At 40.7% G+C, this 19,148-nt stretch overlaps 1 protein-coding gene across 1 annotated transcript in view; it reads right to left on the reverse strand.

The window, feature by feature from the left end:
- Window positions 1-4,857: 4,857 nt before the first annotated feature.
- The window catches only part of LOC139422773 (chondroitin sulfate N-acetylgalactosaminyltransferase 1-like), a 52,956-nt gene continuing 38,665 nt past the window's right edge, over window positions 4,858-19,148 (reverse strand). Inside the window, exons 5-8 of the mRNA XM_071174106.1 lie at window positions 12,215-12,393; window positions 11,955-12,049; window positions 11,743-11,824; window positions 4,858-7,773 (exon numbers count right to left, since the gene is read on the reverse strand). Coding sequence (XP_071030207.1) covers window positions 7,478-7,773; window positions 11,743-11,824; window positions 11,955-12,049; window positions 12,215-12,393 — 652 coding nt within the window. The 3' untranslated portion in view covers window positions 4,858-7,477. The remainder of the gene's footprint in view (window positions 7,774-11,742; window positions 11,825-11,954; window positions 12,050-12,214; window positions 12,394-19,148) is intronic.

Raw genomic sequence — 19,148 nt, forward strand, 5'->3', positions numbered from 1 at the left:
GCCTGAGGTGCAGGTAAGATGGTGGACAGGAAAACAAGGAGAAAAGTGGAACAGAAGTAAATATGGAATGGGGGAATGCACATGAAATCTATGCAGCCTACTCAATCACTTTTTATAGCTGCTGTTTACAGGCCTCCTGGGCCATATACAGCGTTCCACACTGAGTTCCCTGAATTCCTATCGGACATTGTAGTCATGGCAGATAATATTCAAATTTTTGGTGACTTTAATATTCACATGGAAAAGTCCATAGACCCACTCTAAAAGGCTTTCAGAGACATCATTGACTAAATGTCTCCGGACCTACTCACTGCCACAGTCATACTCTGGACCTAGTTTTGTCCCGTGGAATAAATGTTGTGGATCTTAATGTTTTTCCTCATAATCCTGGACTATCGGACCACCATTTTATTTCATTTGCAATCGCAACAAATGCTCAGACCCCAACCAAGGATAATCAAAAGCCGTGCTATAAATTCTCGGCAACCCAAAGATTTCTAGATGCCCTTCCAGACTCCCTCCACCTACCCAAGGAAGTCAGAGTACAAAAATCAGTTAACCACCTAACTGAGGAACTCAATTTAACCTTGCACAAAACCCTAGATGCAGTCGCACCCCTAAAAACAAAAAACATTTTTCATAAGTAACTGGCTCCCTGGTATACATATAATACCCGAGCTCTGAAGCAAGCTTCCAGAAAATTGGAAAGGAAATGGCGCTACACCAAACTGGAAGTCTTCCGACTTGCTTGGAAAGACAGTACCGTGCAGTATCGAAGAGCCCTCACTGCTGCTCGATCATCCTATTTTTCCAACTTAATTGAGGAAAATAAGAACAATCGCAAATGTATTTTTGATACTGTCGCAAAGCAAACTAAAAAGCAGCATTCCCCAAGAGAGGATAGCTTTCACTTCGGCAGTGATAAATTCATTAACTTCTTTGAGGAAAAGATCATGATCATAAGAAAGCAAATTACAGACTCCTCTTTAAATCTGTGTATTCCTCCAAAGCTCAGTTGTCCTGAGTCTGCATAACTCTGCTAGGACCTAGGATCAAGGGAGACACTCAAGTGTTTAAGTACTATATCTCTTGACACATTGATGAAAATAATCATGGCCTCTAAACCTTCAAGCTGCATACTGGACCCTATTCCAACTAAACTACTGAAAGAGCTGCTTCCTGTGCTTGGCCTTCCTATGTTGAACATAATAAATGTCTCTCTATCCACCAGATGTGTACCAAACTCACTAAAACTGGCAGTAATAAAGCCTCTCTTGACAAAGCCAAACCTTGACCCAGAAAATATAAAAAACTATCCGCCTATATCGAATCTCCCATTCCCCTCAAAAATGTTTGAAAAAGCTTCCTTCCTGAAGACAAACAATGTATACGAAAGACTTCAGTGTGGTTTTAGACCCCATCAAAACACTGAGACTGCACTTGTAAAGGTGGTAAATTACCGTTTAATGGCATCAGACCGAGGTTCTGCATCTGTCCTCGTGCTCCTAGACCTTAGTGCTGCTTTTGATACCATCGATCAAGACATTCTTTTGGAGAGATTGGAAACCCAAATTTCTCTACACGGACAAGTTCTGGCCTGGTTTAGATCTTATCTGCCGGAAAGATATCAGTTTGTTTCTGTGGGTGGTTTGTCCTCTGACAAATCAGCTATACATTTCAGTGTTCCTCAAGGCTCCGTTTTAGGACCACTATTGTTTTCACTATATATTTTAACTCTTGGTGATGTCATTCGGAAACATAACGTTAACTTTCACTGTTATGCGGACGACACACAGCTGTACATTTTGATGAAACATGGTGAAGCCCCAAAATGGCCCTACCTGGAAGCCTGTGTTTCAGACATAAGGAAGTGCATGGCGGCAAATGTTCTACTTTTAAACTCAGACAAAACAGAGATGCTAGTTCTAGGTCCCAAGAAACAAAGAGATCTTCTGTTGAATCTGACAATTAATATTGATGCTTGTACAGTCTTCTCAAATAAAACTGTGAAGGACCTCGGCGTTCCTCTGGACCCTGATCTTTCTTTTGACGAACATATCAAGACTGTTTCAAGGAAAGCTTTTTGCAAAAATCTGAAACTTTCTGTACAAAAATTATGTAGAAAAATTAATCCATGCTTTTGTCACCTCTAGGTCAGACTACTGCAATGCTCTACTATCCGCCTACCCAGATAAAGCACTAAATAAACACGGTTGCTAGAATCTTGACTAGAACCCAAAAAATTTATCATATTACTCCAGTGCTAGCCTCTCTACACTGGCTTCCTGTTAAGGCAAGGGCTGATTTCAAGGTTTTACTGCTAACCTACAAAGCATTACATGGGCTTGCTCCTACCTATCTTTCCGATTTGGTCCTGCCGTACATACAGTGCCGTGCGAAAGTATTCGGCCCCCTTGAACTTTGCGACCTTTTGCCACATTTCAGGCTTCAAACATAAAGATATAAAACTGTATTTTTTTTGTGAAGAATCAACAACAAGTGGGACACAATCATGAAGTGGAACGACATTTATTGGATATTTCAAACTTTTTTAACAAATAAAAAACTGAAAATTGGGCGTGCAAAATTATTCAGCCCCCTTAAGTTAATACTTTGTAGCGCCACCTTTTGCTGCGATTACAGCTGTAAGTCGCTTGGGGTATGTCTCTATCAGTTTTGCACATCGAGAGACTGACATTTTTTCCCATTCCTCCTTGCAAAACAGCTCGAGCTCAGTGAGGTTGGATGGAGAGCATTTGTGAACAGCAGTTTTCAGTTCTTTCCACAGATTCTCGATTGGATTCAGGTCTGGGCTTTGACTTGGCCATTCTAACACCTGGATATGTTTATTTTTGAACCATTCCATTGTAGATTTTGCTTTATGTTTTGGATCATTGTCTTGTTGGAAGACAAATCTCCGTCCCAGTCTCAGGTCTTTTGCAGACTCCATCAGGTTTTCTTCCAGAATGGTCCTGTATTTGGCTCCATCCATCTTCCCATCAATTTTAACCATCTTACCTGTCCCTGCTGAAGAAAAGCAGGCCCAAACCATGATGCTGCCACCACCATGTTTGACAGTGGGGATGGTGTGTTCAGGGTGATGAGCTGTGTTGCTTTTACGCCAAACATAACGTTTTGCATTGTTGCCAAAAAGTTCAATTTTGGTTTCATCTGACCAGAGCACCTTCTTCCACATGTTTGGTGTGTCTCCCAGGTGGCTTGTGGCAAACTTTAAACAACACTTTTTATGGATATCTTTAAGAAATGGCTTTCTTCTTGCCACTCTTCCATAAAGGCCAGCTTTGTGCAATATACGACTGATTGTTGTCCTATGGACAGAGTCTCCCACCTCAGCTGTAGATCTCTGCAGTTCATCCAGAGTGATCATGGGCCTCTTGGCTGCATCTCTGATCAGTCTTCTCCTTGTATGAGCTGAAAGTTTAGAGGGACGGCCAGGTCTTGGTAGATTTGCAGTGGTCTGATACTCCTTCCATTTCAATATTATCGCTTGCACAGTGCTCCTTGGGATGTTTAAAGCTTGGGAAATCTTTTTGTATCCAAATCCGGCTTTAAACTTCACAACATTATCTCAGACCTGCCTGGTGTGTTCCTTGTTCTTCATGATGCTCTCTGCGCTTTTAACGGACCTCTGAGACTATCACAGTGCAGGTGCATTTATACGGAGACTTGATTACACACAGGTGGATTGTATTTATCATCATTAGTCATTTAGGTCAACATTGGATCATTCAGAGATCCTCACTGAACTTCTGGAGAGAGTTTGCTGCACTGAAAGTAAAGGGGCTGAATAATTTTGCACGCCCAATTTTTCAGTTTTTGATTTGTTAAAAAAGTTTGAAATATCCAATAAATGTCGTTCCACTTCACGATTGTGTCCCACTTGTTGTTGATTCTTCACAAAAAAATACAGTTTTATATCTTTATGTTTGAAGCCTGAAATGCGGCAAAAGGTCACAAAGTTCAAGGGGGCCGAATACTTTCGCAAGGCACTGTAATTGGTACCATTGGATAGAAAACACTTTGCAGTTTGTAGAAATTCCTATGGCTTCCACTAGATGTCAACAGTCTTTGTTAAAGGTTTCAGGCTTGTTTCTTCCCAAACAAGGAAGAATTTTGAGTTTTGGTACTGGGAGTCAGAGTTGAAAGTTGGACACGCACCTGCTAATTTTACTTTCATATTGAACATACTTCTTTCCGTGCAAAATATTATAGTTTAATTACATTTTAGGGTATCTGAGGATTACATAGAATCATATTTTTACTTGTTTTAACAAAGTTTAGCGTTAGATTTTGGATTCCTTTCTCTGCACGTTGACTCAAATCGATGGCGCCTACTAAACTGACTTTTTGGGATATAAAGAAGGATTTTATCTAGCAAAACAACCATGCATGTTGTAGCTGGGACCCTTTGGATCTCAAATCAGAGGAAGATTTAAAAATGTAAGTGAATATTTAATCGCTATTTGTGATTTTATGAAGCCTGATAGTGGGTTGAACAGGCAAAATATTTTTTGTGGGGTTCCATCCTCAAACAATCGCATAGCATGCTTTCGCTGTAAAGCTTATTGTAAATCGGACAATGCAGTTAGATTAACAAGAATTTACGCTTTGAACCGATATAAGATGTACCTAGATGTTTAATATCCATAATGTTTATGATTATTAATTTGAATTGCGTGCCCTCCAATTTCACCTGAAGTTGTTGACAGGTGTCCCGCTGGCCTAGCCCTAAGAAGTTCCAAAAGGTTCTATGTACGTAGAACCCCAAATAACCATTTTTTCCTAAGAGTACAGTCTAGAACAGAGTAGAATAAAGTAGATTCCAGACTACTGCAGTTTTTGCAAGAGTCAAATTACATCTGGGAAGAAGCATCACACCAGAAAATAACTTATTTTATTCATTTTATACAATTACAATGGTCTCAAAATGAATAAAAGTGCATTTCAACTGAAGACAAAACTTTAAACAGAATAAAAGGTATGCATTGAGAATCAATCAAGAATATCATCAGGAAAGTTATATTTATTATTAACAGAAAGAAGTATCCTTTCATGAAACAATAAAACAAATGTAAAAAATAAAAGTGTGTCTTCTTTACTCTGTTTACAGGCTTTGGTGATCCAACACAAATGTAGGTTAATATAAATTATTCCATGTGAAACAGTCCACTACTGTCATGGGATTGAAATACTCATGGGGAATGTAATCAAACACCTCAATATACAGTTAACACAAAATGTTGAGAGCTGACATTTAAGACAAATAAGTGAAATGGCATAAAGTCTTTGTCACTCGCTGTGAATGTCAAGCCTGTGAAAATGTGTTCATCTATAATACTGCGCTTAGCCATCGATAGGTTACATCTCTAAGAAAAACTCTCAGTAGAAATCCACCTGGATAACGTAAAAGCCAGGTGTCACTTTCAAATATCAGAGGCATTTTGCCACTAACTTTACATTTCTAACCATTTCAGATTGTCTTAATTTACACTTTCATACTGGCCTTTTCTTAACCTTCCCATCCCCTGGCCTATATTGCTCTGTGGATGGACTGCCTATACTGGCCCATACCTAGCTTATACTGCTCTATAGACATGGAAGCATTCTACTACCTCTAAACTTCCTTTGGGTCATTTAGACTTGTGTCAAGCCATCGTCATTTAAGCTTCTAAGGAAGAGTAGGCATATTATCAATACAGATAACAACATTGTTAAATAATATATAATAATTTTTGGAGCAAGACTTTCCATTTTGTCTAACAATAAAACTTCTGATAGAGGGTGAAGACCGTTCTACCATTTTAACACTGCGTTTATAACTTAATTATGGAATCGAAGTGTATTCTATCTATTATAATATATTATTTGCCCAGTTATACCATACACAAAACAATTTGACTATTGTAGATAGTCTTTGTTTTATCTCTTAATATAATTTAATGTTAAGGACTCTTGGAAGATTAGTCCAAATGGGGACTAAAAGAGATCCTAATCAAATCAACAACATTGAGAAATATGTTGGACACTGTATCCATATTTTCTCTCAGGACCATAACATGTTCCCTATACCTCTTTCACGCCCTGACCATAGAGTGCCATTGTTTCTCTATGGTTTAGTAGGTCAGGGCGTGACTAGGGGGTGATCTAGTATACCTATGTCCATGTTGTGTTCTAGTTTATTTTTCTATGTTGGTGTTTTGTATGATTCCCAGTTAGAGGCAGCTGGTAATCGTTGTCTCTAATTGGGGATCATATTTAAGTAGTTATTTTTCCCACCTGTGTTTGTGGGATCTTGTTTATGTGTAGTTGCCTGTGAGCACGCCATTGTCTTTACGTTTCGTTCATTCTTCATTGTTTTTGTGTGTTTCAGTTAATAAACATGTGGAAACCATATCACGCTGCACCTTGGTCCGATAATTCTTACGACAAACGTGACACCCTCATAGCTTCTTGCTCAAACAGCACACCATAATACCGCCCAAAAAAATCTTGATATTTATTTTGACCCTTCAAACTACACTCTTTTGTTTCTTGATGATAAAAAAGCACATAAAAGCACTTGTAGGATTAGTTAAACTCGTGAAAAAGCAGTACACTATAGATGTAGGATCTTAATTTGATCTGTGTTGTCACAGCAAAATAATCCTGCAGCAGTCCACAATGTTGCTTGATCTGTGGTTTGGCTATCAACTGGCCAAAAGTAGGCTACATGAAAAGTGCAATACTGTTAATATAACTGTGTATTAACCTCGTTTATACCTGGTTCTAACTTGCGTAATTTGTCCTGATTTTGTCCACATTCTGATTGTGCACAAAGGACCCATGTTAGCACCAGGTGTAAACAGGCTAGAGTTGGGGTCTTCTGTGAATTTATGTAACTCACAAAGCTCATATGCATTTGCTGCAGTGCAGGAAAATGATCAGCAACAAAGGAGTGATCAAATTAGGTTAGTACATCTGTATATTGATTCTGTGGAGCTTGAGAAATAGTGAATATCTAATAGCTTCCATGTACCTCCATTGTTGCCATTGTCTCTCTACATAACCCTCAGTAATGCCTGTTTTAATGTATTGATTGATCATCAGTTCTGAGGAGAGTCGCGTAACCAGTTGACATGACTTCAGATTAAGAGTATCCTCATTCCATTCACAGTCATGCTGTTCTCTTCCAGTCCACAAGGTGTCTCTAATAGGCTACAGGAAAATCTAGTTCTACTCTTTATCTAGCCTTCAAGAAAGACCAGCAGATGCTTAGCTGTGTTTTATATATCCATTTTGCCATCGGAGGATAAAATGGAGTGTTTTTCCTCCGTAGTGAGTCAGTATTGTTGTCATCAGTTCACAACAATAGATCTCTGTTCTGTTGTTGTTTCCCCCTCACTGTCTCTGACTGCCATACTGTCATGCCCTCCTCCTGTAGTCTAGAATCCTGTGTGACTCCCTCATCATGTCTTCATCATGTCTTCTTGGCAGGGTTTAGCCTCTGGGGTTTCTGCTTGTGCAGGTGTGCCTCAATCTCGTGTCGGAAGAAGAGCATGCCCAGCTGGCCGTGCGAGGCCTCGTTCATGGCCTTGGACTGCATGCACATCCTGTACTGTTCCGGGGGCAGCTCGTCCGCGCAGCGCTTCTCGTGCCACAGGTGGAAGAGGCCCCTAGATGGGGACCGCACCACCAGCAGGTTGCTGTGAAGGTATTTCCTGTAAAGGTGCACGTCCTCGCCGCCCCAGCCTTTGATGTCCACGTCGAAACCACCTGGAGGAGGGACAACATGAACTCATCAACTCACTGCACATATATAACAGAGGAGGGAGATCAGGGGTGCGGTCAGTAGGACGTTGTGGAGCGTTCATATAGAAATATGTTATGTGGAAATACAATTAAGCCTCTCTTAAATGCAGAATGTAGTAAAATAAATAATGCCGGCTCTTTTCATTACGTTTCTATTTGCAACATTGCACAACATTTTCCCACTATGCCCCTGATTGATTGATCAGGTCAAACAGGGGTCAGAGGTCAAATCCTGATGACAGGGTTCTGTTTTTGTCATGATGACAGCTTGTTAAATTAATATGTTAATGGAAACACATCCGGTTTGTTAGGATCTGTTCTACATGCATAATGTCTGGGGTCTGTTGCTATTTCACTGTAAGGTCTACTACACCTGTTGTATTCGGCGCACGTGACACATAAACTTTGATTTGATTTATGACCGCAGAGGAGTGATGAGCTATTGGGATAGAACCTCAGAACATGTCCTAACTCATAGAGGAAGAGGTAAAGCGGGAGGCTCTGTCCATGTGAGAAAATAGCAATAAGCAGACCAAGTGAGGATTTTCTGTATGGAGTTCTATGAGAGAGGTTCAGATTTGGTCAACAACTTTTTTTATTTCTAATTTGCTAACTGAGGCTTATTTGATCGAGTAGAAGTTAGGAAATGTTTAGATTGTTACGAATGTACTGATATAAGTGGATGCACGTGGCATCTCGGCAACTTTGAGAAAAACAATTTTATCTCGGAATTGTGTCCGTTGTTCTAATGCGTAATTGCCCTCTCATTGGCTAGAATGTTCCCATCTGATCTCACCTCTTCCCGCCTGCCTTTCCACGTTTGTGACAACGACTCCCATTGTTAGGGCGGAGACAAGACCATTTTGTCATTATAGAGTATTTCTGTCTAAAACGACTTTCAGAGGAATTAAGATGCTGACATCAGTTCTTTCAAACCATCTGGACTACATTCTCCTCATGCCCTAGGTGACACATGTTTTGTTTATTTATGCAGGAGTGTGTTTTTCTTCCTTTTTCTCTTACTGCAGACTGCTCAGTGCTCAACCATAGACAGAAACTGCTTGTCCAATAGAAATCCCCGATCACACTTTTAGGCGCTGTCATGGTGACATTAGCTAGCTAAGCTCATGCGCAGAAACAAGTCCTCGGGTCTAATGGTCGTGTAGCGCCAAATTGCATATGTGCAGACCGTAAAATCAAATGCATCGATATAAAATAGTTTTGATTAAAATGAAAATGTGTCAATTTGTTTTTTTTCACTTGGTTTTAGTGATGAGGTGTGACAAATAAAATTGGATTTGATTTGAAAGTTTCAGACACTAAAGACATCAAATCTAGTTTATGTAATCAGAAAAATAAAATTTACAGAAAATAAACAACTAAAGCCTGGCGTACACTATTTTTTATCTGATTTAGCTGTCCCAGACAAGTTTCTGAGATCGGAGACAAAATTCCATGTCATTGCCTACTCTGGATGTGCTGCTGTTACCAACGCTTGTTTAATGTGAGCGGGTCTGAAACGCAATCTGAGGACTACTGATCCCGTCTTTGAGCCTTCCCAGACGTCCTGATATTTTGAAATAGGTTTGATTTTATCGGCACAAAATCTGCAATGCTCTTGTAAATGTGAGATGTGCAATGACAAGTTTTGAGAACGATTATCAGCGATTGTTTGTATGCTGGGACCTAAAAATGTCCTCTCTGTTTGAACTCATTCTGTCTCTTCTCTTCATCTCACTGGGAGAAGCAAATTGTCTATATTCCTCCCATCTTCCCCCCACCCTCTCTCTCTCTCTCTCTCTCTCTCTCTACTTTGGGTGAAAATCTCAACACATGGATCAATTATTTATTAATTACTATTCACATCTAAGATGAAATCATTCAGCCAAAGAGTTGCAAGGACTATTTTACGTACATATATTATAGGTAGTTTTAGATCATGAGGTGGACAGTGATATAATGTATCTCTCTCCTGAGAGCCTAAGGTCAGACAGATGCTGTACCTCTGTCTCCCACCGCAGTAATATCAATGATTTATGTTGGGAATAAGGACGGTCTCTGGACAGTATCTGCGTCCCAAATTACACACTATTCCTTATATAGTGCATTACTTCTCCCTATGGGCCCTGGTAACAAAAAGAAGAGTGCACTATAAAGGGAATAGGGTGCCATTTGGGACAGCCAGACACGGATACAGAAAAGGTCCTTATTCCCACCATAGTTTATAGCCTCTGATTTCATCTAATGGCCTCAACTGAGGTGGAAAATCGTGTTGAGGCATAACCTGTCCTGAGAGCCAATATACCTGAATCCATAATGATATTGCTGGTGGTTTGGATATGAATGGAAATACAGTGCATTCAGAAAGTATTCAGAACCCTTCCCTTTTTCCCCACGTTGTTTTGTTACAGCCTTATTCTAAAATGGATTAAATAAAACATTTTCCTCATCAATCTACACACAATACACCATAATGACAAAGTGAAAACAGGTTGAGAACTTTTTGCTAATTTATAAAAATAAAAAACAGAAATACCTTATTTATGGAAGTATTCAGACCCTTTGCTATGAGACTCTTTTCCATTGATCATTCCTGAAATGTTTTTACAACTTGATTGGAGTCCACTTGTGGTAAATTCAATTGATTGGACATGATTTGGAAATGCACACACCTGTCTATATAAGGTCCCACAGTTGACATTGTCAGAGCAAAAACAAAGCCACGAGGTTGAAGGAATTGTCCGTAGAGCTCCGATACAGGATTGTGTCGAGGCACAGATCTGGAGAAGAGTACCCAAAAATGTATGCAGCATTGAAGGTCCCCAACAAGACAGTGGCCTCCATCATTCTGAAATGAAAGAAGTTAGGAACCACCAAGACACTTCCTAGAGCTGGCCGCCCGGCCGAACTGAGCAATCGGGGGAGATGGGCCTTGGTCAGGGAGATGACCAAGAACCCGATGGTCACTTTGACAGAGCTCCAAAGTTCCTCTGTGGAGATGGGAGAACCTTCCAGAAGGACAACCATCTCTGCAGCACTACACCAATCAGGCCTTTATGGTAGAGTGGCCAGACGGAGGCCACTCCTCAGTAAAAAGGTACTTGGAGTTTGCCAAAAGGCACCTAAAGACTCTCAGACTATAAGAATATTTGGCCTGATTGCCAAGCGTGTCTGGAGGAAACCTGGTACCACCCCTACGGTGAAGCATGATAGTGGCAGCATCATCCTCTGGGGATGTTTTTTAGAGGCAGGAACTGGGAGACTAGTCAGGATCGAGGGAAAGATGAACGAAGCAAAGTGCAGAGAGACCCTTGATGAAAACCTGCTCCAGAGTGTCCAGGACCTCAGACTGGGGCGAAGGTTCACCCTCCAACAGGACAATGACCCTAAGCACACATCCAAGACAACGCAGGAGTGGCTTCGGGACAAGTCTGAATGTCCTTGAGTGGCCCAGCCAGAGCACGGACTTGAACCTGATCGAGCATATCTGGAGAGACCTGAAAATAGCTGTGCAGCAATGCTCCCTGACAAGCTTGAGAGGATCTGCAGAGAAGAATGCGAGAAACTCCCCAAATACAGGTGTGCCAAGCTTGTAACATCATACCCAAGAAGACTCAAGGCTGTATCGCTGCCAAAGGTGCTCAATAAAGTACTGAGTAAAGGGTCTGAAAACTTATGTAAATGTGATATTTCAGCTTTTTTTCTTTTTTTTCTTCTAAAAACCTGTTTTTATTTGTCATTATGGGGTATTGTGTGTAGATTGATGAGGGGAAAAAAACTATTTAATCAATTTTAGAATAAGGCTGTAACGTAACAACATAATCTGAATCTGAATACTTTCTGAATGCACTGTTTATGTTTCTCTTAGCACAATTTGCATTACCATTAATATGAAGGCATAATTGACCAGCGATGAGTTAACATGGTCTTTACCTATGTTGATGAAATCTGATCGGTATTGGCATGTCATTCCGAAGCCAAAGTCTCTCCAGAATCCTGTATCCTTTTTAATGACCTATTAAACCAGAGGAATACAGAACAGGCAAATGCAATGTGAGACAACATGCTGTTGTACCATGTATGTGGTATCTCTTAACCTTTATGAAGAGTCATTTAGAGGACATCAGTGAAAACAGCTTTCTTACCAGTTGCTGCTCCACTGGAGGGATGTAGTCGTGGTTACCGTAAATCAGGGTTGGGTTGTACTGGCTGAACAGAACAGGATAGAACACCTTTTTACCTACGGAAGCAAGGTATGCAAATGTTATCAAACAAATCAAAAGACTCCTGATGTATTTATTACCCATGTTAAATAAAGTTGAAGTTGAACATGTTGTTAGAGCCTCCCACTCTGAACACAGCACTGATGTGGGTTTGTTCAGTCAAGTGTAGTAACCTCACTCACCAGGTTGAGTGTTGAGTCGGCAGGTGTTGAGGAAGTCAGCGGTGAAGTAGATGTCGACATCACAGAAGAAAAGAAGAACGTTCCCTCCTTTCCACGCCCTGGCACCCACATCCAGGCCACGCCCCCGGGAGAACTCCTCATTCAGCTGGAGCAGAGTGAAGTTCTTAAAGTTGATCTCCCTGTGAGGTGGGAAAGGGAGAGATTTTATTCATTAGATTTGTGGATAATTGAAAAACAAATTTCAGCTACTCGTGAATACACTGTATTTGAAATCATCAAGAATAACACAATAACGTTTAAAGATCCAATTCAGATGTTTTTATTTCAACGTCAAATCATTTCTGGGTAATAATTAAGTACCATACTGTGATTGTTTTCAATTAAAATAGTCAAAAATAAAATAAAAATAGCTTCTTAGCAAAGATACATTTCTCAAGCAAGAATTGTGCTAGGACTGTCTTGGAGTGTTCTGAGTGGGGAAGGGGAAACTGAAAACTAGCTGTTATTGGCAGAGAGGTTTGGAACACAGACACCCTCTGGAAAAATGTAACTGTCTTTGTTATTGGTCTATTAACTCATTTATCGCCTAATTCGTTAATATGGCTTAGATCCTGCTAACGGGATCGATATAACAACAGCCAGTGAAAGTGCAGGGCGCCAAATTCAAAACAACAGAAATCTCATAATTAAAATTCCTCAAACATAGAAGTATTTTACACCATTTTAAAGAAACTTGTTGTTAATCCCACCACAGTGTCCGATTTCAAAAAGGCTTTACGACGAAAGCACACCAAATGATTATGTTAGATCTGCACCTAGTCACAGAAAAACACAGCCATTTTCCAGCATAAGAGAGGAGTCACAAAAAGCAAAAATAGAGATAAAATGAATCACTAACCTTTGATCACAATACATGTATGTTTTGTTCGATAAAGTTCATATTTATATCCAAAAATCTCAGTTTACTTTGGCGCGTTACGTTCCATAATGTTTTGCTTCCAAAAAATCCGGTGATTTTGCAGAGAGCCACATCAATTTACATAAATACTCATAATAAACATTGATAAAAGATACAACTGTTATGCATGGAACTTTAGATAAACTTCTCCTTAATGCAACCGTTGTGTCAGATTTCAAAAAAGCTTTACCGAAAGAGCAATAATCTGCAATAATCTGAGTACAGCGCTCAGACAACAAAACAAGCCATCCAGATATCCGCCATGTTGTAGAGTCAACAAAGTCAGAAATAGCATTATAAATATTCACTTACCTTTGATGATCTTCATCAGAATGCACTCCCAGGACCCAGTTCCACAATAAATGTTGGATTTGTTCGATAAAGTCCATCATTTATGTCCAAAAACCTTTTTTTTGTTTGCGCGTTTTGTACACAATACAAACTCACGACGCGCGGGCAAGTCCAGGCGAAAAAGTAATATTACAGTTCGTAGAAACATGTCAAACAAAGTATAGAATCAATCTTTAGGATGTTTTTATCATAAATCTTCAATAATGTTCCAACCGGAGAATTCCTTTGTCTGTAGAAATGCAATGGAATGCAAGCTAACTCTCACGTGAGCATGCGTGATCAGCTCATGCCACTCTGGCAGACCTCTGACTCATTCAGCTCCCATTCCCCCCTCCTTCACAGTAGAAGCATCAAACAAGGTTCTAAAGACTTGACATCTAGTGGAAGCCTTGGGAAGTGCAATATGACCCCATAGACACTGTATATTCGATAGGCAATGACTTGAAAAACTACAAACCGATTTCCCACTTCCTGGTTGGATTTTTTCTCAGGTTTTTGCCTGCCATATGAGTTATGTTATACTCACAGACATCATTCAAACAGTTTTAGAAACTTCAGTGTTTCTATCCAAATCTACTAATAATATGCATATATTAGCAACTGGGCCTGAGTAGCAGACAGTTTACTCAGGGCACCTTATTCATCCAAGATACTCAAGAAAAAAGGAGAAAAAAGAAACCCAACCCAATGGATACCAGAAAGAGGGAAACTGCATGGCTCCTCAAGAAATTGCTCAAAAAGTGAATTAGCTTAATTGGTTCAAAGTTAACTTAGTAGAGTGAATGGGACAGTCTTAATTGATCAGTGTCTAATGGGTGTTATGAGAGCAGAGAGGGCAGAGGACCCAGCTGAGCCTGGATAAAGGCACTACATAAAATACACACAGCTCTGTCTTTGTACTGTACCATTAACTACAGTGCACACACACACACACACACACACACACACACACACAGACAGACTATCCAGCATATTGTAGTGAACGCAATTTCCCCTCTGACAGCAGCAGGACTGATAAGATCAGGCTGTAAAGTGGATACATGATGGTTATGTCCCAAATGGATCCCTATTCCCTACATTCCTACACTACTTTTGACTAGGGCACTTACTTAGGGCTCTGGTCAAAAGTAGTGCTATATATAGGGAATAGTGTGAATTGTGAATTGTATGATGAGAAGTAAGGTTTGTTAATATATATGCTGCTCACTGTCAATGTGGCAAATATGTTTTAACATCTCAGCCTCTTTTAGGCATCATCCTCCACCCACGGTAAACATTCACTGACTGCTGTTCCTGTATTAGTGAGGGATTACTGCCCTGCTGGATAGTGTCAGCGACTGAATGGCACCTTGGGGGATCAACTCAAACACAAGCCTGCTAACTGTACAAGACCAACAGAGAGAGATAGAGAGAGACGCATGGAGAGACTGAGGTCTGCCACACACGCACACGCACACACACACTGCAGGATCCAGCAGGATAAATTATACATTAAATTCTAACCTTGAGCCTTGTACTAGGGGGAATTAGCTAGAATCTCCAAAAAACATTGCAATTAATCGTTTGAGATGTGAACACTATAAAATTGCTAATGCATTATTAACAAACTCTCTCAAATGAACATACAGTGCGTTGCGAAAGTATTCGGCCCCTTGAACTTTGCGACCTTTTGCCATATTTCAGGCTTCAAACATAAAGATATAAAACTGTATTTTTTTGTGAAGAATCAACAACAAGTGGGACACAATCATGAAGTGGAACGACATTTATTGGATATTTCAAACTTTTTTAACAAATCAAAAACTGAAAAATTGGGCGTGCAAAATTATTCAGCCCCTTTACTTTCAGTGCAGCAAACTCTCTCCAGAAGTTCAGTGAGGATCTCTGAATGATCCAATGTTGACCTAAATGACTAATGATGATAAATACAATCCACCTGTGTGTAATCAAGTCTCCGTATAAATGCACCTGCACTGTGATAGTCTCAGAGGTCCGTTAAAAGCGCAGAGAGCATCATGAAGAACAATGAACACACCAGGCAGGTCCGAGATACTGTTGTGAAGAAGTTTAAAGCCGGATTTGGATACAAAAAGATTTCCCAAGCTTTAAACATCCCAAGGAGCACTGTGCAAGCAATAATATTGAAATGGAAGGAGTATCAGACCACTGCAAATCTACCAAGACCTGGCCGTCCCTCTAAACTTTCAGCTCATACAAGGAGAAGACTGATCAGAGATGCAGCCAAGAGGCCCATGATCACTCTGGATGAACTGCAGAGATCTACAGCTGAGGTGGGAGACTCTGTCCATAGGACAACAATCATTCGTATATTGCACAAATCTGGCCTTTATGGAAGAGTGGCAAGAAGAAAGCCATTTCTTAAAGATATCCATAAAAAGTGTTGTTTAAAGTTTGCCACAAGCCACCTGGGAGACACACCAAACATGTGGAAGAAGGTGCTCTGGTCAGATGAAACCAAAATTGAACCTTTTGGCAACAATGCAAAACGTTATGTTTGGCGTAAAAGCAACACCCTGAACACACCATCCCCACTGTCAAACCTGGTGGTGGCAGCATCATGGTTTGGGCCTGCTTTTCTTCAGCAGGGACAGGGAAGATGGTTAAAATTGATGGGAAGATGGATGGAGCCAAATACAGGACCATTCTGGAAGAAAACCTGATGGAGTCTGCAAAAGACCTGAGACTGGGACGGAGATTTGTCTTCCAACAAGACAATGATCCAAAACATAAAGCAAAATCTACAATGGAATGGTTCAAAAATAAACATATCCAGGTGTTAGAATGGTCAAGTCAGTCCAGACCTGAATCCAATCGAGAATCTGTGGAAAGAACTGAAAACTGCTGTTCACAAATGCTCTCCATCCAACCTCACTGAGCTCGAGCTGTTTTGCAAGGAGGAATGGGAAAAAATTTCAGTCTCTCGATGTGCAAAACTGATAGAGACATACCCCAAGCGACTTACAGCTGTAATCGCAGCAAAAGGTGGCGCTACAAAGTATTAACTTAAGGGGGCTGAATAATTTTGCACGCCCAATTTTTCAGTTTTTGATTTGTTAAAAAAGTTTGAAATATCCAATAAATGTCGTTCCACTTCATGATTGTGTCCCACTTGTTGTTGATTCTTCACAAAAAAATACAGTTTTATGTCTTTATGTTTGAAGCCTGAAATGTGGCAAAAGGTCACAAAGTTCAAGGGGGCCGAATACTTTCGCAAGGCACTGTAATCACAGATTCATGCCCATAATAGATCATAACACAAACTTTTTCCAGTTAAAAGGAGAACATCGTTAGTCATCTGTGACATAGTTGAACCAAGTCTGGAACCAACAGGACCCTAAACAGCTTCTAGCCTCAAGACTGCTGTAAGAGTACGCGACAACTGCTACATACTTAACCATGGACTATATGCATTGCACCTTTTTGCTATAACTGTTTTGACACATACGCTGCTGCTGTTACTGTTTATTATCTATCCCGTTGCCTTATCACTTTGTCCCTACCTACACTGTATAAGTATTCCAGGTGACTACCTCATGAAGCTGGTTGAGAGAATGCCAAGAGTGTGCAAAGCTGTCACCAAGGCAAAGGGTGGCTACTTTGAAGAATCTCAAATATAAAATATATTTTGATTTATTTAGCACTTTTTTGGTTACTACATGATTCCATTTGTGTTATTTCATAGTTTTGATGTCTCCACTATTATTCTACAATGTAGAAAATAGTCAAAATAAAGAAAAACCCTTGAATGAGTAGGTGTGTCCAAACTTTTGACTGGTACTGTATATCAATATAAGGCTATGGCTAGTGTGACATTGGCTGTCATTCACACTCTACAGGTTGTAGGCTCTTCCCAGTGCTGAACAGTCCTCCCATCTCCCTAGCAGCAGCTGAACCAGATGGAAGGGCTTCCTGTTGCCTCTCTGGGGACTCTGGCTCTGGAAACGATGAGCTGGGTGTTTCATTTCAGATCAATCTGTACGGAGCCTTATTTATATCTGCTGTCGGAAAGAAAATGTTGATTTAGGATCCGTATACTTGTACTTAATCCTGTTTAGACACAGATACACCCACGAATTGGCTGGTGTAGCCAAAGCATTAACGCGCACCAAGAAATACAGACTGGCTGACAAACACAGACACACACAAACGCAAAAGCAAACACACCACACACACACGTCTACCATTCACTCGTACTAAAATTTATCAGAAAAGAGCCGAATGTCCATGTAAGGGCTGCCACCAGAATTCTCAGCCTGTGGTTTTTCCAAGGTGCACAAAATCTTGGGACACGAAAACATTGTTCACCAAGACCCATGGGAGTTGTTTTGCATCGGATAAATACCTTTCAAACCACTAATTCCCACAAAAATAAGCACACACAATGTATGTGGGCCAGCAATCCTGTGGGATTCGGAGTAGTTAAAAGTAAGCAATCAGGATTTTATTTCAATCACATTAAGAGAGAGTAGGAGTGTCCTGAAACGGTCATGAAAGAACTTCATTGGACTCTATGTAAACTGGAAACCACATATCCTGAGTCTGCATTTATTGTAGCTGGGGATTTTGACAAAGCTAATCTGAAAACAAGGCTCCCTAAATGTTATCAGCATATCGAATGTGCGACCCGGGCTGGCAAAACCCTGGATCATTGCTACTCTAACTCCAACGACGCATACAAAGCCTTCCTCGCCCTCCTTATGGCAAATCTGACCACGACTCCATTTTGTTGCTCCCAGCCTATAGACAGAATCTAAAACAGGAAACGCCCGTGCTCAGGTCTGTTCAACGCTGGTCCGACCAATCTGATTCCACGCTTCAAGATTGCTTAGATCACGTGGACTGGGATATGTTCCGGATCGCCTCAGACAACAACATTGATGTATACACTGATTCGGTGAGCGAGTTTATTAGCAAGTGCATCAGTGATGTTGTACCCATGGCGACTATTAAAACCTTCCCCAACCAGAAACTGTGGATTGATGGTAGCATTCACGCAAAACTGAAAGTGCAAACCACTGCTTTTAATCATGGCAATGTGACTGGAAACATGACCGAATGCAAATAGTGTAGCTATTCCCTCCGCAAGGCAATCAAACAGGCAAGCTAAGCTTAAGTATAGAGACAAGGTAGAGTCACAATTCAACGGCTCAGACACGAGAGGTATGTGGCAGGGTCTACAGTCAATCACGGATTACAAAAAGAAAACCAGCCCCGTCTTGGACACGATGTCTTGCTCCCAGACAAACTAAACAACTTCTTTGCTCGCTTTGAGGATAGTACAGTGCCACTGACATGGCCCGCTACATAAACCTGCGGGCTTTCCTTCACCGCAGCCGACGTGAGTAAAACATTTAAACGTATTAACCCCCGCAAGGCTCCTGGCCCAGATGGCATCCCTAGCCGCATCCTCAGAGCATGCGCAGACCAGCTGGCTGTGTGTTTATGGACATATTCAATCAATCTCTATCCAAGTCTGCTGTTCCCACATGCTTCAAGAGGGCAGCCATTGTTCCTGTTCTCAAGAAAGCTACGGTAACTGAGTTAAACGACTATCGCCGCGCAGCACTCACTTCCGTCATCATGAAGTGCTTTGAGAGACTAGTC

Source organism: Oncorhynchus clarkii, chromosome 12 (assembly GCF_045791955.1).
Source record: "Oncorhynchus clarkii lewisi isolate Uvic-CL-2024 chromosome 12, UVic_Ocla_1.0, whole genome shotgun sequence".
Taxonomy (NCBI): domain Eukaryota; kingdom Metazoa; phylum Chordata; class Actinopteri; order Salmoniformes; family Salmonidae; genus Oncorhynchus; species Oncorhynchus clarkii.